At 35.3% G+C, this 22,198-nt stretch overlaps 1 protein-coding gene across 20 annotated transcripts in view; it reads left to right on the top strand.

Annotated features, from left to right (window-relative positions):
• RIMS2 (regulating synaptic membrane exocytosis 2) overlaps positions 1-22,198 on the top strand; it is a 453,372-nt gene that overhangs the window by 134,247 nt on the left and 296,927 nt on the right. For 4 of the 20 annotated variants that reach the window (XM_066334689.1, XM_066334705.1, XM_066334591.1 and 1 more), the window contains exon 1: positions 1,713-2,464. The exons of 12 other annotated variants lie outside the window; for them this stretch is intronic. In XM_066334689.1, the coding sequence (XP_066190786.1) occupies positions 2,343-2,464 (122 nt within the window). In that variant the 5' untranslated portion in view covers positions 1,713-2,342. Of the gene's footprint in view, positions 1-1,711; positions 2,465-22,198 lie in introns of those variants that run through there. 4 more of the 20 variants (XM_066334606.1, XM_066334614.1, XM_066334697.1 and 1 more) reach the window with 3 other exon arrangements.

Genomic DNA, 22,198 nt, shown 5'->3' on the forward strand with positions numbered 1-22,198 from the left:
CATGCCTGAGTATCTGCAGAGTACTCTTTATTCCTTACTCCAAAATAAAATTAAAACTTAAAAATTTTAAATATGTCTTTTGCCCGTAGTTTTAGGACAATCCAAAAACCATAACAAAACAAAACAAACCAACAAAAAAAAAAGAGTGTATACCCTAACTCCCACTTTAAATATCTGAGGTCTTCAGAACTTGGTTGCAGCTACAGGAGCATTTTGGCTGGCATGCCTGTTCATAAGGCACACAATAAAAGGGTAATTTACTTTAAATATATGATAAAATCCTGGTCTTGTACCTACTCCGTGTCCACCATTGCCTCTGAACTGTTAAGTGATCCATGTTATACTGATTGGAATGACTTGAACTTTTGTGACAGAACAACTCTGTTTCTTGGAGTGGATAAGGAAATTTGGATTTTTTTATAGAATGAATGTAAAGGCAAATTTTCTTGCATTCCAGACATGAATTCTCTGTAATGTAGGTAAGGTGGTTACCAAGTATTACTTTTTCATTTTATTATAGCAAGATATCCACAAATATCCGTCAGTTCCTACTTCAGGATCTCAAAAGTTACAAGCTTTGATAGACATAGAGCCTATTACTTTTATCACAAATTGTAATAAATTGCGCAAATACAAATGCTTCCGTAATTCACAATATGCTATGGACAGAAAAACAGATATTAAAAACTATTTTGGGTAGTACTTTGTAGGGTTTCACATGAGTTTTGCAAGCAGATTTATTAGTAGATATTTTCATGATTTTTTTTTTTAAATATTTAACATGGTGGTAATGGGAAGTCCCATAGATATCCTTTTAACTGGGGGCCAGGAGATTAATTCGTTCCCATTTCTTTTTTCTTTTAAAATCTGTATTGTAGCTGCCATGCTTCTGGCCAAAGAAGCCTGGATGGCTTCTTCCTTCTGAGCACATCAACACACTTGAATTAGCTGGAAAGATGCTTATTCCCACATCATCTGAGATTCAGATTGCTTTCAGTGGAAAAGCTTTAATAATGGACCTCATTTTATGTTGGTTTATTTGGAGATTTTGTAATTAGTGCTAAGATGTTAAGAGCTGTGGTTAGAAAATGAGATACTATAAAAAATACTTTTAATAGTTATTTTTTAATCTAACAGTGATAAAATACTTTTCTGTACTGTTATGTAATGTCATCCTCTGGCACAAGCATTGAAAGAAAAGAAAAAATGGTTTTTAGTCAGGGATACTTATTTTTTGTACATTTCATGGTATTTGCAGTGTATACTATGTTGCAAAATTTCACTCTGTTCTGTTAGACCACTGATTCTGCTTCTTGCTCTGACATACCCGACACTTATGTGTACCAGTACACAGGCTCCTAAAATAGTGGGTTTTCCTGGAAGATGGGTTTGGAGCACCCTAAGAAGTGATTGATTTTTCTCGGTTCTATCATGGCTGATTCAGTGCAATAAACTTTCAAAAGGTACTGAAGACGTTTCATTTTGAAGTGCAGTGCTTATATATAATGCAGCCATTCCTTTTAGAAATTGTTCAAGTTTGCATGATAAATCATTGCCTTGATGCTCTATGCACAGTCTCTGACAGAGTGGCTACGTATAGAATGTATGCTGCTTGCTTCAGTCGTGAATTGATACTACATTTAAATGTTTGCACTAAAAACCTGTTATCTCAGATACAGTATAGCTTTTCAGATATGAGACAAAAGATCTATTGTTACAGTCTCAGTGCTACATGTTGTTTATTATGTGCAGATTTTTTTTTAGAGTGGTCTTTCTGTCCTTTAGAATTGCCTTTACATTAAAAATAATTAAGAATTCTACATACGTGGTCACGGATATTAGTCATTTTTACAGGGGAGGGAAGGAGGAGGGGAAGATGCAGAAATCCTCCTCCTCTTAGACAGTAGTAACAGTGTGAGGATGCCTTGTCCTCCTTTTTTTTACTTCTGAGATTTTATTGCTGGCAGCCAGATGTGCTGAAACTCCTGACGACAGCATCTATTCACTGCGTGTTTTTAATAGGCTTAGAGAAATATGAGTAGAGTACATGAAAGCAGCTCAGCTTCACACTTCAGCTGGGAATGCCCAAAAAGCTTACTGCTGTTTAGAATTCTTGCTACAGTCAGGAGAAAGCCGCTCGGGTGCTAAATCTTCTACGACTGAATTAGAAGAATAATGACTGTACAATTAACTATCAGCCCCTGCTCATTTAGGCACAGTTTTTACAGAGATCAGGAGAAATATGGAACTTGATTGGCATATTTGTATTTGATGGTGTGTACAAAATAGATGACTTTTAAGACAGGTGGTGAAGAAAAATAGAAGGGAAAGAAAGGGAGAAAATGCAATTTGAAACACTGCGCCAGGTCTGCAATTCTGTTTTATCTCATTTTCATGGGGTTTTCTCATCCCCTCCAAACATTTTACAAAATGATCTTTTTGGACAAACGTTGAACAACACTAGGTAAGTAGAAATAAAATAATTTTGCTTTATCATTTCTATTTTTATGCTGATGGCAATCTATCTGCATGCTTTTCAGTGGGGTACTTTTATAACTGCACTCCTAGATATTAATATTTTTATGGTAGCAGTCAGTCTGTTAGTGTTCTTATGTTTTATGTAAAGATTTACATGAGAACTCAATCTGTAGAAATAAAGCCAGCAAAGATAGAATAAAATATTTAAGATGGTTATGTATCTTTCAAGTACATTAGCTGCCATTAGAAGCTAGCATTATTAGCTGTAATCCTTAAAGCATATTAAATATTCATAAACAAATTTGTCAGAGAAAATGATTTCTATGTGGATATGGCAGTGAAAAGATTAAATGCTCAGAGATGTGTCTGTTTAACCATACATAATTTATTGGAGGATGCAAATTAGTAGTCCTGCATACCTTTTGCAAAACAGAAAGCAGTTCCTTATTTTTAGAAGATTCAGATCCTGTGTGTGTGATGCTTTTCAATAATGTTTTTAACTGGCCAAATTATAGCTGATTAGTGGATGCTTTGCAGCAGGTCAGTCAGCTCTGTAGGGTATCCTTTAGTGAATAGCTGTTGTTTTGTGAGAATTAGAAATGATAGGGTGAAGTTGTTGTTTATTGGTGTGAGACAGTTTTTGAATTGGTTTCTTAGGATTTTTGGAGAGGTAAAATGAATTAATAATGCCACATTTCTGTGTCATTATTCAGTAAACATTTTCTAGTGCCCATGTTTAGAACTTTTTCATACTGCTATTAAATATTAAACATAAAAATATTAATTTTATCTAAGCGAGAGAAAGTGCAAGTCAGAAAGAAAAGGAATCCTATGGTTTTTTATAAAGATAGTGCACTGATGGAAACATTCTGGAAAAAGGGTGGAAGTAATAGGCAGAGACTATACCCAGCATTTTAATCTTCTTCGCTGTCTCTGTGGGAGAAATCTCTTTTAAATGGGATATTATTTCTTAAATACAGAGATATTTGCACTTTATACTTCAGAAAATGGTTATAATTTTATTTCCCAGAATTTTGTTCTAAGGATTCTCTCCCTTAATGCTCATATTTCCTTTTAAAATATTTTAATATTTATTTAATGTTACTGTTCTCAAGTTTTGTTATCTTGGTTATGAATTTCTAATTAGGTATGTAATATTATCTAGGTAGTTTTAACAGTCATAATCACTGTTATGAATTAAAGTATTTTAGGTATATATGAAATCTTTATTCAGTATGATTTTTCTGAAATCCTTCGGTGTACTGTGAAATATTTGAAGCTCTACAAAATGGAGTAATAATTTACGTGCTATCAGCTGTGATTGTAAAACTGTGCATATTTCCAAGTGCATAGCTTCAGGCCTGCAGCAACCAACAAAGCCCTTAGCAACTGTTCTAATCAGCTACCATACCAGTCCTGATTCCCTGGATCTGCTTTTGCAGACTAGAGTACATGTGTTTTGTAGATCAAGGTTCATGCTTTTGCCAATTTTTTTTACAGACATACGTGTGTGGTGCTTTTTGGTGTTTATTTTGCTTGTAAGACTTATATGCAAAATCTGCATATAATATCAAATCAAAAGATAGAGTTATTTTATTCATTTGCTGTGCCTTAGTTTAGGAGTGTATTTATTCTAGAAGACTGAAAATAAAGGATTGTTAGGAAACTGAGCCTCCTACCTTGTATGGGCTGTTTTACTTAGGATGAGAATATTTCTGTTTTTATAAGGAGCAATGTCATGTTTTTCTAGGTATCAATGCTTTTGGCCTCAAGAAAACGTGGTGCAATTTTTAAACAATATGCAGCAATAAATGTGAGAGACTAATTCATGCTTTCTCTGTCTTCTAATACTAAAGTTAGGTAAAAGTATTTTAAGGTGATTGAGTAAAAAGATTCCCTCTTCCGAATAACTATTTGTATTTTAAATCTAATCTTGATAAAAGATCTTTGAAGAAGTCTATTAGTCACTAAAAAATCTCACTGGCATTTATTTCAGAGGGTAGTCCTTTGATTGTCTGACTGATTTTAAAAAATCTGGTTTTTTTTAATTTAAATGAATGTAGCATATTATTTAGGTAGATTTTCACTTAAAGCTTTGCACGATAAATGTAAGCCACTTGCTAAAAACTAATTGTTCATGCATTAAGAGTTTATGCTTCAGAACTGTGGTGTACCTCCAGCATGTAACTGTCTGCTTTGATGAAGTATAATGTGGTCTATCTCTTTAGTCTTCAAAGTTATATATTTTGTCCTTTGATGATCCTTTTTCTTTTGAATATGTTTTTTTTGTTTTTACATCTAAAAAGTACAAGTCCGAGTCCAGAAAGATAACGGCTGACATTACACACAGAGTAATTAACTGCTACTGCCACAAAGCAGTAATGTGAAGAAAACAGGTTAATGCATACAAATTGTACAGTAATTAAGTGTAAAAGAAAGTCATAGGAAAGGAGGAAGTATACAGATAATTTTAATTGAATATACATTCCTCCTAAGTTTCATATCATCTTGTCTTGGAGTTCTTGTTGTTCAGTTCTTCAGAAAGTTTAGATGTGCTGAGATTTTGTTGAACTAAAGATAGGGATCTTGGGCTTTGGTTTCTGATACTATGCTAAATGTTGACAGGAACACATATGAAACTGTTTTTTGTCATTTCTCATAAAAAATTTGCATGAGTTGGGTTTTATTTGCATAGTTTTGGCTTTGCTGTAGCTTATGTGAGAGGACCCAAATGATATTAAGCTTCTTGTGAGTTAGATTGATTTTAGCACTTAAATGGGTTTAGGGGTCCCCTCCCAGTAGCTTCTAGTGGAGGAATATTGCTGCTGAGTTTTATTTTGCCAGCCACAGGGCAGCACTTTCCTGTAAGATGCTACTGTGAGTGTGAAAGAGAGAGCTGGTTTGCTGGTCTCCCTCCTGTTCCTGCACAGCTCTGTCTGACATTACCAACTCCAGCCACCTGAAGCAGTAAAGCTACCATTTTTCTTCAAAATTGAGTTTCTCTTGTGTTGGGTTTGTGGTGCTATTTCCTGGATAATAAGTTGTTTTTTATTGAAAAATTATTGAAATTACTTAATGTTGGGAAACCATAAGAATTGTTTTGCACATTGAGCATTTGGCAAATAGCTAGTTTATGGAATAAATTTTTCATGTGTTCAGAAAAGACATCAAGAGACCTCTTATGAAAACATGCTATTTGCTTACATTATATCCAAATTTTACAGCAACATCTAAAGGAGGTTTGCTTTTTTTGCAATCTAAAATTTGTCTGATTACTTTCAGTGACATACTAGTCTTTCAAATGAAAAAAAATACAATTAAATTTAAAATATATATTAAACACCTAAGTAATTAGGTAGCTGGATTTTCAGATTGCCATTCTTCATTTAGTGTTTAGTGTACAAATACTGTGCTGTTGGATGCTCTATTTGTAGCAACATGCTTTGAGAAGTCACAATCGCTTTGGGCAGTATTCAGATAAACACATTACTGCATAATGGCAAACATATTTTGAGACTAAAATGGGTACAAAGTGTACAGAGGACTACCAGTCCAATTTTACTATTGCAGTTTATATTAGAAGCTTTTCTCAGAACATGAAAAGTAGTCAATTTACCTAAACTTGGTTTCTCTCGTGACATGTTTTTAGGATTTTTTTACAGATCTCTGAAAGTGAGTTTACTGTCTAGCTTGGCCACACAGGGGCATAAGATAACTAATATATTGAGACTAAAACCAGTTCAAAGATTGTTCACCAATTCTGTGTACAATGGAGACTTAGGAATTGTCTCATTTTGAAATTAGACACAACACAGCTAGTTCAAAAAACAAATTGTATTTTCTTTCATTAAATGAAACTCCAGTGTTTTCAAAGACTCTTAAAAGTTTTCACTTTTGAAATCCTTTGGTACTATCTTTTAGATAAATACACTAATTTTTAAAAGATTACTAAAATGCCAAAATAAATTAGCTAGTTAGCAAAACTAGACATTTACACTGAAAGTATCATTTTAGCAGAAAAATATTATTTCTTTTCATTATTTAATTTTCTGTTTTGTTTCCTCAATATATCTAGTAGCTATTTACCACCGCTCCCTTTTATAATGAATCCATCGAATGATGACAAGAATTACTGTCACAGACAATTGCTATTTTTATGGTGTTAATAATCATTACTTTGATATTGAAGGAAAAACATAGTTTTCCTTGTTGGGAAAAAAAGTCAGAATATTTCTGTAGAATAGAATTTTTTTCTGAGTATATTGGTTCAGCATAGCATAGGTTTGCTAATATTCTAAGAGAACGTTGCATTTACAAATATTACTAGTTTAGGAGCCAAGAAAACCACTGTAATGGTGTTAGAACTGACAGTATATTGTCCATATTCTGTGATGCAATACTACTTAATACTGTAATTGGAACTGCCTCTCCTTCCTTTTCAAAACTAGCTTGTTTATAGATACCTTTAAAAAGTTAGTCTGTTGGGATTTTCACATCTGCCCCTTTTTACCTCCATACTAGATTCATGGAATCCTCTTTTAAGTATATTCCTTACATTTGTAGCTGATGTGCTTTCTCAACTAAAAAATACACAATTTTGGTAAATAATTGTATTTATATTCCTACCATGTAGTTTTTCCTCAATGTATTAAAGACTTAGCAAAGCCATTTCCTCCCCTTGTTCTTAACTGTCTGTGTCTTGCCTCAGACACAATCAGAATTCCAAACCGAAGCTAAATCTGGTCCTAGATCTCTACTACTGTAGGAAGGTAGTCCATGTCATCCTCTATCTTATTTTCTTCCTAAAATTAGAGAAATAAGCCATACTCAGAGGAATCCCTGTGTGCATATATATATATATATATATATATCTGTGAACTTTTCTAAACACAAAGGGAAGACTGGCAGCTAGGACTGCAAGTTGCATATAAAAGGCAGAGAAACTCAGGTAACTGTGTATTTGGTCTTTTCTGCACTTTTGTGAAACGTTCCTCACAGGGCGCTCTTATGTCCTCTTTGAGTTGCAAATAAGTGTATCTAACTCCATCTCTCCTTTGGCCCTTGATTAACTTCTTTGGGACAAAGTGGGACAAGTAACATGATTTTTCTCATCTTCTTCTCATGTTTCCTTTGGAGGAAGCAACTGAACATACTAACTTGGCCCAAAGCTATTTCTGAGAGGAAGTTCTGTATTTCATCCCATCTTAGCGGCTGTTGGATTTTTGGTTTGCTTTTAAGTCCCTATTTCTAGGAAAAAAAACATCCCTGTAACATTCTGTTACAGATATTTTCAGAGAGAGAAAAGTAAGAGATTTCCTTACAGAACCATTTCTTTTCCCATCTCTTCCAGCTCTAGGGAGAGATACCTTCTGTTACTTCCACCTCAGTTGCTACAGACTTAATAAGGTGACATATGCTTCCTCCATGAATCTCACAGAGCTGTGGATATTTGCAGCCATAACAGGTTTCTCTCTATTCTCATTGTGCATCAACTGCTGTTATCTGATGATGGCAATAAAATCCTAGCTGGCATATGATCCTAACCTCCCACCAGGAAGAAAAAAGAGAATGGATCAGAGGTGGATAATTTGTCTCAATTCAGCTAGTATGTTAAATTCAGAAATTTAAATAATCCTAAATTTAGAAATGATTATATATGCTTTAAAACTTGATTTTTTTTCCTCACCTGGGTGAGAGAAACAGAAATCTAAGATATAATTGAGTTACCAAGTACAACTTTTTGAAGAGAACATATAAAAATCTTTTTCTATTCTTGAATAACTCAGATGATTCCTGTCATTTCTCAGAACAACCCATTAAGATGTGGATATTTTCTTCTTTTTCTGGAAAAAAAAAAGGCAGAGATCATGATATTAAAAATGACGATGATATTGTATAGTTGAAACATTTATGAGATTTGTTCAGTGGCAAGAGCCCAGTATAGAAACTCCATGTTCCAACATCCAGAAATTAAGGTTGCTAGTCTTGACCCTTGAGTAGATAATATGTGTATTTGAGGACAGATTGAGCTGTGGTGATAACTAGCCCCATTTTTCTCTTCTTTAGGGCGCTGTCACTGATAAAACTGGCGTGGGTGCTGAGCAAACCTGCCAAATCCTGCCTCAGCTGGGAGTTAGGTTTTTGTATTGGTGTGCAGCAAATTTAATACCTCAGACTGTTTCCTGTAGCTCATCAGACTCATATGCATAAATATTTCATTTTTCCCAACTGTGTGGTCAGAAGCTCACAGTGAGTGTCTTCAGCAGTCCTTCTTTGCTCTTTACCAAGTATGTTAAAATGTCACTGAATATTCTGAGTTGGAAAGGACCCACCAGGATCAAAAAATTCCAACTCCTGTCCCTGCTCAGCACCACCCCCAGGAGTCACACACCATGTGCCCAAGAGCATTGTCCAAATGCTCCTTGAATGTGCCAGGCTAGTGCTGTGACCACTTCCCTGGGGAGCTGTTCCAGTGCCCAGCCTCGGGGTGAAGAACCTTATTGTGATATCGAACCTAAACCTGCCCTGACACAACTCCAGGTCATTCCCTCAAGAGCCTGTCACTTGCACTACAGAGCAGGGATCAGTGCCTGCCCCTCCTCTTCCTCTCATGAGGAAATTGCAAACTGCCATGAGGTCTGCCCTCAGCCTTCTCTTCTTGAACAGACCAAATGACCTCACCTTCTCCTCATATGGCTTCCCTTCAAGGCCCCTCACTATCTTTGTTGCCATCCTTTGGATGCTGAGAGCTTAATCTTTCTTATACTGTTGGGTCCAACCAAAACTGCACACAATAATGGTTAACAGGACTCATGTAGCCTTCACATTCTTTTACCCTTCTTTATCCTTTTATCTTTTTTTCCTTTAGGGTTAGTAATCAGATGCACATTTATGGTACAGTCTTCCTATCAATGGGATTATCCCTTCACCAGGTCAGAAGCAGTAATTATACTGCATTGTAGAAACATGGGGCTTTGAAAAGCAAAAATTTCCTTTTCAGAAAAATGCTATGTCTTCACTTTGTTCCTTGATTGCGAAGTTTTGCTGCTGTTCCTGCCACAGTTATTTATTTACTGAAGCAGTGGAATGAAAACCACTTCTATTGATGTGGGTTTGGACATTTCTTCTTTATTTCTTTCTGTTTTGTTCTTTTGGGTGTAGTATGATTATGGGTTGAAAAAGAACCAAAAGAGAAAACAAACTTTTTTAAACCTGTGATAGCACAGCTTACAGATGAACGGAATAGCACAAATAACATTGGGATGTTTGGCTGTGTAGGTCTGGCTAAGCTGGGGAGAATGGAAGGGAGGAGTACTGCAGTTACGCAGCTCCTTTCCTGTGAGGTGCCATGGAACCGTCCTACCAGTTACTAAATATGGACCCAACCTAACTATGGATCCCTTTACATTTCTCAGCAATATACTCTTGATTTTGCACTATAAAGGCAGAGTGAAAGTTAGAAAACACCGTGTTTCTAAATGGTTCAAGAAAGATTGGTGTTGAGCCTCAAATGATTTACAGGGTTCTGAGAAAGGAATAGATGAATATAATATTGACACCTGAAAAATTGTGAAATTTGAGATGAGTTTTGGAGGTAAGGGCATAATTTAAACTTTACCCTGAGATAAACGGATTGAAGCAGAAGCAGAAGGAGGTATTTCAAGTCCTTGACTTCACTCCAGCATGTGCTTTGCAATAAGGAGGCAAAGTCAGCCTTCTGAAAGCTGCTTTTTGGGTTCTGCTTTCTTGTTCTGAACCTGACAAGGAGTAATTATGAGATAGAGAAATGAAATAAAAATGTTATGTATTGGAGAAATTTGTCCCAAAGTTGCCTAAATTTGAAAGAGATTAGAGACTGAAATGCTGAAACATTAATTTTATTTGTTTTATAGTAAGAATGGAGTTGGATATATTGCAAGTCAGAGGGAATTTGCATGGTGTCTTTGTTTATAAGAATGAAATGTGTCTTGATTAATACACTTTATCCTTGCTGCAATATTTGAGTCATCTTTCTGACTAAGATATACTTCCAAATTCCCATCTTCTGGTATTCATGACATTTTTTATCAAGAAACTTCTTCAATATTTTGAATAAATAAGTCAAAACTTGTCTCTTAGAAAATAGTAGTCACATATATCATAATAGGAACAATAACCTTTGTTAAAGGTATACAAAACTAACTTGACATGCAAGCAATGCAATTTTAATTGCTTTAAGATAGTTTTCATTATTAACCTATAAAACAGGACATACAGTCACAGAGAAATGCTCTAAACCCAAAATTTCAGTCTGTGCACCAAATATAAGACCTTTTGCCAGGTATTATGTATGTATATTTTTCATAAATAAAACATTATTTCAATATTAAATAAATAGTAGAATAATGAAATAAGAATATTTGCAAATTTTAGTATTTTTAGTATTGCAAAGTTTTAGTATTTTTCTTCTCTATGTAAGATGTTCAAATTATTTTTAATGTGACGGAAGATGATGAATAAAACATTACTAAAATATGGAACATCAGAATTTCAGGAAGACTTTACACTACAATTATTGATGTATTATTTCTTATCCTACAAAATATATTTTTAAGTGTAGATATAAAAAATTAAAATATCTTTGCCTGAAACAGGATGTTTAAAATCTCTCCTCCCCTCTTACTCTCTCCTCTTCTATACACCAATGTTTCTCTTTACATTTCTTGATTTTCCTAATATTATATTTCAGGTTGTTGCTCCTGTGTCTTCAGATTGCATCTAGAACAAGTGCAATTTGTGTGGATTTGAGGACCCCAGGGGTAGTCAGTCTTTCATTCACTTAAGGATCTTCATTTTTTCCCTGCTAATGGTGGCATTTTTCTGCTACAAAATTACAAGAACAGGGAGTGTTTTAGAGGAATCTCAATTTTTATAGCTCTTCTGTATCACAGTGACTCTAACACAGTTCAGTCATTATTCAAATAACCTAGAGTAAAATCTTCTAAGTGCCCTGTTTGCAAGAACTGTTCCAGTAAGACATGCTTTTTCTACCTGTCATACTTTGGAACTTTTTGAAAAGTGTCAGGGAGGACATAAAAGATTTTAAAATGCATGAGGGATTACAATATAAAAAACTGAATAATTCAAATTATGTATGTCCACAAAAGCTTGCTTATGCTTAACATGTATCTTTGATGTTAAAGTCGCTCATTTGTAAGCATAATCGGGATGTATAAGGACTACCTGCAATCATAAATCAAATCTCTATTTTTTAAAAATAAAACATGAGAAGAAAGTATAGTGTTGTTCAGTCAAAGAACCTGTCAAGTACAGAGGTCTGAATTCTACACTTGCCACTGTCAGCATGTCCTTTGTAGTGGCAGGAAGATCATGGGAACTTCACAGAAATATTTTCCAGGAATATATGTCTTATTTAATACCTCATGTGCATCTATTAATATTATAATATTAATTTATAAATATTTCCAGAGGTCTTATGATCATGGGTTTGTAAGTATGCACAATTTTTTTTTTTTAATCTAGGTACATATTTAGACATTAGAACATACAGCAGAGTAACTTAAGTACCTTAGAGATACACCAGGATTTTGTGCCTTGCCCTTCATTTGCACCCTTGGTCTTAACAGCTGGAAATTATTTCTAGCTAGATTGTTTCCTCAGGTACTGCCAGCTACACAGCTGATGTTCTCACTGCAGTGAGATTTTTTCTTGAGATAGGTCTTTCAGAACTTTTAAATTCAAATATTGAACATTATTCATATACCAATAAAGCGAGCGTATGCACAAAGAAATTTTTAACAATTATGAGGATGCACAGTAAGCATGTTAAAATTGTAGAGTCAGAACTCTTTAGGTTGGAAAAGACCTTTATGGTCATCAAATGCAACTACTAACCCAGGACAAGTAAGTCCACCACTAAATCATGTCCCTAAAACACAATAATAATATGATATAAATTTTATTATATCACATTTAATATATGACGCACATATTAGTATCATAAACATTGTAATGTAATATACTATATAATATAAAGTGTAATGGTGACACTAAAAATTGGGTAACCATGCAAGATGCTCAGGGACTATGCTCACAAGATTGCGCAGACAAAAACTTGCTTTTCATTATTGATTAATAATTCTTTTTTTTATTCAGAATTCTGCACAGAGTTTTGTGTGGCCTCATGACAGTATGCTGGCGACAAAACTGCAGATCTACATTTTTTGTGGATTTTATTATTACTTCCATGCAACTAATGCAAAGGGATTTTTACTGGATTTTGGTCTTTTGATGTAATCCACTATGAGTAAGTCTGTATCTTGGAGTTCATGGCTAAATAGAGAAATAAACCCATTTCCTACTTAACTTTAGTTGGGAAAGTTTTTAAAATAATCACTGGTATTTAAATGCTGTCGCAAAAATCACTTTTTTAATAGAAATTATATGAAAATTATTATATATGAAATTATAAATACATCACTTGTATTTAATTTTGGTCGCATATGGGTGATATCTGAACTGCACTTATGGCATATAGAAAACTGTTGTGTATACTAACCTTTGCTTGGAGCAATCAATCCTTTGATTGGATATTGAAATCAGAGCTTAGATCAAATTGAGAATTAATCTGAAATCTACTGCTCCTTCAGCCGAAGTGAGCTAACTAAAGGAAAAAAAGTAAAAGATATTTTTAATATGTCTTTGGCAGGACATCAGCTTTACTTGAATTTTGGGAGTTTCATTATAACAATTCCAAATTTGGAGTGATGTGGTTCTGATGTGATATGCTTTTGTCTCCAGAAAGTAATACTAACTTGAATGAAAATGTGTAGAAAAAGTGGACTGAAATGTAAGGAGTGCGGCAGGGTGGTTATAAGATAGGAAACAGAATTTATTGTATAGACCTATTTACTGAGTTTCAGTTATTTCTGTCTCTTGCCTATCTGTATTGTTTTCTTCTCGTTCTTTGGTGAAAAAATGCTGCAAAATAACAGAATATCTCATTAAATCCTATGTCATGTATCCCTCATGCAATGCAAAACTTAAACTATAGCAATAGAGCACAATATTTCATTATCTCCATGTACCTAAATAAGACATTAGAGAAACGAATTTCATTATTACTTTATATGGGATTGAATCTGAATTTATTGCATAGGAGCACTTAATTATAAGTCCAATGTCTTTCTTTGCTCATAACACTACCTAAAACCAAATAACTTACCTTGGTTGAAAATTTTAAAATGATTTTGCACTAATGGCCATTGGTGGATTTTTTTGTTTTCCAGAAGACAATGCACTACTTTAGCTTATATAACAAAAACCAAGAGAAAATAACATGTTCTCAGCCTAATAAGTTAATTTCAGAATTTTTGTCAGCACTGCACTGGATTAGTCTATGTACTGAGCAGATCTGGAAAGAAAATTTTATTTTCTATTATTTGGACAGGTTTTGTATTTAATTACTTTATACAGTGTTTTTTTAGAGCATGCTTTAGCAAAGATGGAACTAGACACTAAATAAAGAAATCCTACAATCATTAATCTGAATGCACTTTATACTGATTTCAAATTCACTAATGCTAGCATGAATCTGATTTTATGCTTATATATCTGTATACATCTGTAGAGAAAACCCCACAACATGGTAAGGACCCTTGCATTAAGACCTAGACTTTGCCTGTACTTAAAACTTATTGTGAAGTCCAGTTTAGAAACACTACTAAACTGGAAAAAGGGGGTTCTGAGAGCTGCTCGGATGGAGAATAATGTCAGTATCACAGCAGAAGTCTGTATTAACTGCAGTGAAAGCCTAGCCTCCATTTCACATGATTATATTTTCTGTCTGTGATACACTTTGTGCTGATTAGCTGTACTTTCTGTTGCAGGGCTGCTGCATTTTATTTGTGCTATATAATCATGTATAATAAATAAGGCAGTTTGAATATTTAACCAGGAATGATACTACATTTATGCAGGTATCCATATATTATCATGAATTAATTATGGTTACATAGTTAATATAATATTTTTTCCTTCAAAGGAGAATATTTAACTTTGTTTCTTGAATGAAGGCAAACAATCTCAGCTATCCCTAACATTATCTTGGGAAAGATAGATTTATCTGAATATCTTGAAATCTCATCTTTAATCCTGTAAAACAGTATTTTAGATATGTGTAAACTGGGTCTAATTTTTTTTGAACTCTGTGCAAACAGTACAAGGAATAAGGCATTAGGATAACTTTTTCCAGTTTCTTTGTAACTATATGATCTGCTAACTAACAAAGGACTGCAGCTTGCTAATGCTGCTTTCTCTGAATCATTATGGATCTTGATTAGTTGATTAAGATTTTTTTTTTACTCTAGTGGTTAATTTTGTTATAAGTTATTGATGGCCAGCTGGGCGCCTGTTGGTCCGATCTGGGACGCCGCAACCTTCCCAGAGAGAGGGGTCTCACAAGAGACAACCTTCCAGGGGTCCTGGGCAGTCCTCTGGCTGCCAGGTAACCTCAGCAAGGTGGGCACAGCCTGTGCTGCAGGTGATCAGCTCTTAGCAGTGATTTCACCTCTGCCTTGCGGGTTTCTCCCAGGCTGATGGAAAAGACCTTTAGGGTCATCAAATGCAACAGACAGAGAGACGGGAGTGCTGTGTGACGATTCCACAGGAGAAGCCTTTATTGTCCTGCACCCTGCAAAGGAGGCCGGGAATGACAGCTCCCTCTGAACTGGGCAGAAGCTGGGGTATTTATGGGGTAAAGCAAGGGTAGTACCAAAGGGGAAAGACCAATGGGTTGGAAAGAATCTACATGGGTATCCAGAGCATGATGGCATCTCGCCATGACCGGGGAGAACAGCCTCATCTAAGGGGTATCTCTCCCGGGGAGGCTGGGATGAGCTTATCACATTCCATTCAAGGGATGTGCCTGCCAGGCTTGGCCGGCTCATCTGCCTCCACAATAAGTTTTATATTCAGAAATAATTTGCTTGTTAAAAGAGGATTCGATATCTATTGTTACAGAATGATAGAATGGCTCAGATTGGAAGGGACGTCAAAGATCATCCAGTTCCAACTCCCCTACCATGGGCAGGGACACCTTCCACTAGACCAGGTTACTCAATGCCTCATCCAACCTGACCTAAATATTGTCATCCTCAGGAATATAAAAGTAGGTGTACATTTTGCCACAAAATTGGCATCTCTCCCAAGAAGCCTTATATTCTTCTGTGAACTGTCTTTCTGTATGTTGATGAAAAATTTAGCTAGAACCAGTTGGAAAAAGGAGCTTTTTATTTGAACTCTTAAAGATGAACATATGGTTGTTGTATATCACTCAGAAACTGAGCTTGAGATAATATGGAGAATATTTTAGAAACAACAGTGAACTTTAGATAAACATCATTTGTAGCATGGCAACTTAATGCTCTCCACAAAAAGTCCACAGATGCCTGCTGGGGCTGACCGTGATTGGTGGGTTATCAACTAAATAAAACATTCTGAAGACTATCTTAGGTTTTGCTTAGTATTTCTAACTGTTAAATGTAAGGGGTAACATTTTCTCCTAGACCCTAATACTTGGATCACTCTGCGTAATTCCGGACATGCATTTTTAGCAAATCTGAATTTCAGAAAAAGCATAACATAAAAATTTTCAGAAGAGAATAGTGAAGAGAGATGGAAATATGTCCAGGTTGGTTTAGCCAGCATTTAAAAGAGACAGACTAGCAGCAGCTATATGTAGTGATTTCTTAAACCACAAGAAAAAAGATTTATTTGGGAGATTTTAAGAAAAGACATGAATGTGATGTAAAGAGTGTAAGGCTTCAACTGACTGCTCATGCAAATTTTTAACCCACCACAATGGATAATTCATCCCATAGGAAATTGTATAAGCCTTGAATTAGATTGAGTAAATTCTAGAAAACGTACTGTGGGGAAAGATCTTTCATTGTCATGGAAACAAACTAGATGATCTAATAAACGTTTTCCATCTCTAGCTGTGTTCTATTTCTGCCATTCACATTCTGATGAATTTAGAAAATGGAGGGATTTTTGATTATTTTCACTGTCTGACATTACATTATAGTATATAACAGCTGAGATTTAAGTGCTATCTCGGGTAGTTTATATTTCATTGAGATTAAGGAGGAATTATTGTTTACAAACCATAAATGCCTAATTAAAACTCATGGACTGAATCTCATTATTAACAGAGCAAATACTGCTACTATTGTTCCAGTTTTTTCTGCATCTCACTTCTATTTTATTTGTCTAATTGTCTCTCAGTCCAATGCAAGGGAAGTCAAAGAACTGAAATAAAAATTAATTACTTTTATTTTTCCTTTATCTAAAGTATCCCTTTGAAAAAAAAGATCTTGTTTTCAGAAAAATGTGTGTACCATGTTTGTATGTTACCTTTTATCAAGATTTTATAAAGTAAACTATTTGCTTGTAGGATTCTCTAAAGAATAATATTGCAGATTAAATACTTGTTTCTTCCCATAAGGTTAAAAATTAATTTGACCTAGCACCAATCTAACACTCTTTATTCCAAAGAGGCAGCTGTCACCTGATCATACCAGTAGTTAAGACATCATCAACAGTTGTGTTTGCATGAATTCCAACTATATATTTAGTCTAGCTTCACACAACCTAATTCAAAAATGAAATACCTATATAAAGAAGTAGTAAAAAAATCCAGGAACAGAATGTAGAGATGCTGAAGGCATTCTTAATGCTTGCTACACTTATCTACAGTTTCTAAATTTTCAGCAGAAAGGTTTTACCCTTTGCATTGCTAAAATAATTTCAGTTATATAAACTTTATGAGTCAGATAGTGTATTTACTAACACGCGAGATGGAGCTTATATTAAAAGTTAAAAATCTAGAAGGAATATTTCAAAAGCTAACACTGCACTTGAGAGGCTGGTATCAGGTACCAAGAAGGAAATGAGCCTTGTGTCTCACCTGACTTCACAGGTCTATGGAAGCACCATAGACCTCCAGTGAAATCACCAAAGAGACATCAGTATTTTAGGGCAGAGCCACATGACATATTTTAGGCAGCTACATTAATTTAAGTGTGCAGCTGACCTGAAGAGGTGGAGCAGTAGCAGGTTCATTGTTTTGAGGAGCTCATTTACAGAGGGATGTGAGTGCAAGGGATGCAATTACTATTCCTTGAAAATTTCCTTGATGCCTAGATCCTCACTTCATGTTCCTAGCTCACGTTGCCATCTAGCATTTTACATGCTGAAGATAATTAACCAGTTAATGGCAATTATAATGAAACTCAAGAGTATTCTGAGGAGTGTGACACAAGTATTAATTATCAACTATGAATATGACCATTAGATACAACCAGATTTTGAATCAGTTGTCTAAATGAGGTCAGTGTACCCTTCTTATAGGGATTTGAGTGGTTGATTTGACATTGTAATGCATGGGAATTTTTAATGATAATATAAAATCTAAAGAAAACTGAAGCTGCTTAAGAATAAATATTTGTTTATGGCATTAATAATTTCTTTATTTTTCTGTAGGCAAAGCAGTTCTTTCTACTTAGATCATAAGAGTTATACAGAGAAAAGAAATCATGTCTCAAATAGTGTGATAGAGAAATGCTATCCTTTTCCTTAGTAATTGATATGAAGTGTCTATTTAAAACCCCTCTAGCTACTATGGTAGTTGATAAGGGCAACGCTGCTGCTTAGAGAATAAACATTAAAACTTTATTATGTAAAAGTTAAATGAAATACAGAATATATGATTAATTAAATTCATATTACCATGGCCTTAGCCTGTGAAAATTAAAATGCTGACTGAGGCTACTCAAATATATCTATTGAAATACAAAACCAAAAAATCTTTGGATGTTCTTTTAATGGGGGATCCAAGCCTGTGGCAACTTTTGTTTATCTTTATATAAACTTTTGATTATCTTTATATCTCTATACTGTAATAATACTTGCCATAGAAACAGATGATTTTCAACTCAACTACGTATCAGAGTAGTAACTCTCAGTTATTTTTTTCAAACACTTTCCCTGTTTAACACCATTCAACTTCCTGTACTTTACAGAGATTGATTTCTAAACTAAAAACTTCAAGTATAATCTTGCACAAAAATTCTCAGAAAATATTTCAGGCTCAAAAAACCCCACCATATTTCCCATTAGGGTACATTTTAAAAGAGTCTATTTCAGCTTATTTGAATTTCTCGTAAATCCGTTCTACATCCATGATAGCCTAAGGATAACTACAGTGCTGTCTACCTTTGATTTCCTTATGGCTGTCAACAGCAGCTGGTGCAACCAAAGACTGAAATGAAGAAGAATCAGCATAAAATATAGTCACATTTTCCAGAATATTAATTTAGGCTCTGTGCACCAAGAGAAAAATAATAATACTAATTCATTGAAAGTAATAAGCAATTCTTGTCAGATATTTGTCTAAGAAGATGTTTGCATTGATTCTGATTGTGTTTAAAGAATAGCCACAGAAGAAAAATATGATACAAGTGCTTAAAATTAAACTTAACATTGTCTGTTTAGTTCTGTTTTAACTTCATATCATCTCCTGTGCTACAGTTTCCAGAAATTTCTCTTTTTCTTTTTCTCTAAAGTAGAGGCCACATAAAATTTAATTGAATAGCTCTGAAACACTGTACAGAGACAATCACAATTAATTCACTCAACCAAAAAGCATACTTCACCAAATGCTTCAGAATGCATATCCAACTGCACTGTCAGACTGTCTGGTTCCAGATAAGTTTTCTGTTCAGTCATCCAGAGATGCAATGTCAAGCTGTAAATTATTGTAAAAATCCATCAAGGATATTTTTCAGAATATGTATACGTACACGGGCACACATATTTTAAAATGGATTTAATAATTAAAAATTTGTGACTATCCTAAAGAAGAATTACTTTTTTTTATATCTGGTGTACATTTTGAAAAATAAATTTGTGTGTATCTTGTAAATCAAACAGACCATAGAAATCTGTGGATGAGTATGTAGGTAGTTGATACCTACACTGACACCTACATTTTTATGACTCCATTTGCATAATTCTTACAGTCCTGAGAAATTCCTCCCGGTTTTGCAATGGCCTGTTACCCAACAAGTATGTAATACTGTATGAGGTTCCTGAGTAGGCCCCCCAATGCAGTAGATTCCTCAGAGGCAGAGGACACTCAGAGACCTGAAGCCGGCACAAGGCACTCTGGGCAAGGACACTCACCAATGCTCACAGAACCCCCATGATACCTTAGTTAGAGAGTGCTCAGCTGCAGCCTGGCATCTTTGGTTCCCCTGTTAGTGAAAGAACAAGGGCATCCTAGAAAGTGACCGCAGTCAAAGGTTCAAAGTTGAGAGAGATGAAGCAAAGCACTCCAGGCAGTGGTCACTACTTCTGGAAGCACCAAGAAGTGGCGGATGCTCCAGGCAATGGAAGCAGGAGGTGAGAGAATGAGAGTGCAAACCAAAAATGCCAAAACATGCAAAGCATTTTCTCTGCTGGCGATAAGGCCTGCTTAACTGGGGCCAAGAATCTGATGAAATGTTGGAGCAGAGTCCTATATTTATTGGCTTAGGTATCCCATATACTGCTTAGGTTATCATTATCCCGTACTGCTTAGACTGCAGTGAGTCAAATTCTCAGATTCCTTAATCTTCTAATTTGCTATAGAAGAATGGTTAATGATCAACTTCACACTTTATTTCCCACTTCATGAACTACTTAGGAAGCAATTGTCATTGTTCTAATACCTGACTTCTTGCAAGGAAGCAAGATTATTTTGTTTTCTCATCTTTGGCTCCGCAACCTTAGCATGGTCAGATCCTTTTTTCTGCTTTTAAGATATGGTTTATTAGAAGATGAGACAAACAGTTGCATGTATTTTTCTCTCCTATCTGTAATGGATATTTATGCACGTACGTAATAAAATCTGGCAGTAGCACATTTAAAACATATCATTATCTCTTAGACTAAGAACAAGTAAATGTTTCTATTTCAGTTCATTTCCTGTAAATGTAAAGCTTACAAAATTTCAAGCAAAAAAAAAAATGTTGAAAGCAAGCTGTTGATATAGATAGATCTCATAAAATTGGAGAAAATAAAGCAATCACTATAGGTTAATAGCAAGTGTATCATGAATAATTTATTGTTTTTTGGTTTACTCTTTTTTATTCTTTTATATACTCCCTCTTACATAAAATACTGAGATTTTGATAACTGTAATTAAACATCTGTTGATATGGATTGCATAAAATTTGCTTGCTAAGCACCTTAAGCAATATGTTGTAGATATGTTCTTGTGTCAAGTTAATAAACGCATAATAATACATAATATACATGTGACAATGATACATAATATGCCAGATCTCCACTGATGGACAGTTTGAAAGAAGATATGGGCTAAAAAATTGTCATACCAAGATAAGTATTTTCCAGCTTTTTAAGCAAATGTTTGAAGTGTTGTATCTTAAAAATATCAACAGGCCACAAACATAAACTGTGAGTAATTTAGTCTAATCATTATATCTCCTTCCTTTCTAATAATTCTTTCTCCCTCTCCTCTACTCAAAAGAGCTCAAAGGAATCTTAAACCATCAGTGGAGTCTTAAGCTACCAGTCGAACCTCCTTCTATGAATTCTCTTAGTTAAAGATATTGTCAGGGAAGTTTGAAGATACCTGCTAGACTTTAATCTACAACAACAGTAATTTCTGTGTAATCAGCCAGTTTTTTCCTAGTTTTCAGCTCTAGATGGTGGCATGGTAAGTTAAGGTTCTAGCAAGAGACACTGAAAAGTGACCTTCCCTCTGTTTTCTCCCATTTAGTGGGTTAGCATCCAAGGCAGGGGGGTGTGGTGGGATGGATGAAGGAATATTGGTCAGAATTCTTTGCATGAGATTGGTATTGATAACCTGACTAACAGGTTTGTTGTCAGAAGCAGTATGAGAGAGATGGATTGATACAAATACTTTCATTTAAATGAAATTGTTTATCTAAAATGCATTCTCGGACTGTAATAAAACAGGTTTGAGTGAAAGGTAAAAGGGATTGAGTACGCCCTCAGTGAGTTTGCTGATGACATCAAGCTGACATTGATTGACACACATGAAGAAGATGATCCAGCCAGAGGTACCCGGCAAGCTCAAGAAGTGGGTCCAGGGAAATGTCATGAGGTTTAACAAGATCAAGTGCTGGTGCTGCACCTGAATCAGGGCAACCCCAGTATCAATCCAGGCTGGGGGATGAACAGATGGAAGCAGCCCTGCCCAGAAGGACTTGGAGATGCTGGTGGATGAGAGGATGGACATGGCCCAGCAGTGTGCACTTGCAGCCCAGAAAGCTAAATGCGTCCTGGGCTTCACCAAAAGCAGTGGGCAGCAGGGCCAGGGAGGAGATTCTGCCCCTCTGCTCTGGTGAGACCCCACCTACAGTGCTGCTCTGGGATCCCCAGGACAGGAAGGACATGGACCTGTTGGAATGAGTCCAGAGTAGGGACACCAAGTTGATTAGAGGGGTGGAACACCTCTCCTAGGAGGTTAGGTTAAGAGAGAATTTGAATTGTTCAGTCTGGAAAAAAGAAGGCTTCAGGACAATCTAATTGAGGCCATCCAGCAGCTGAAGGAAATCTGCAAGAATGATGGACAGAGACTTTTTATGAGTCATGGAGTGACAGGACAAGGGGGAGTGGCTTCAAGCTGTAA

This window comes from Sylvia atricapilla, chromosome 1 (assembly GCF_009819655.1).
Source record: "Sylvia atricapilla isolate bSylAtr1 chromosome 1, bSylAtr1.pri, whole genome shotgun sequence".
Classification (NCBI taxonomy): domain Eukaryota; kingdom Metazoa; phylum Chordata; class Aves; order Passeriformes; family Sylviidae; genus Sylvia; species Sylvia atricapilla.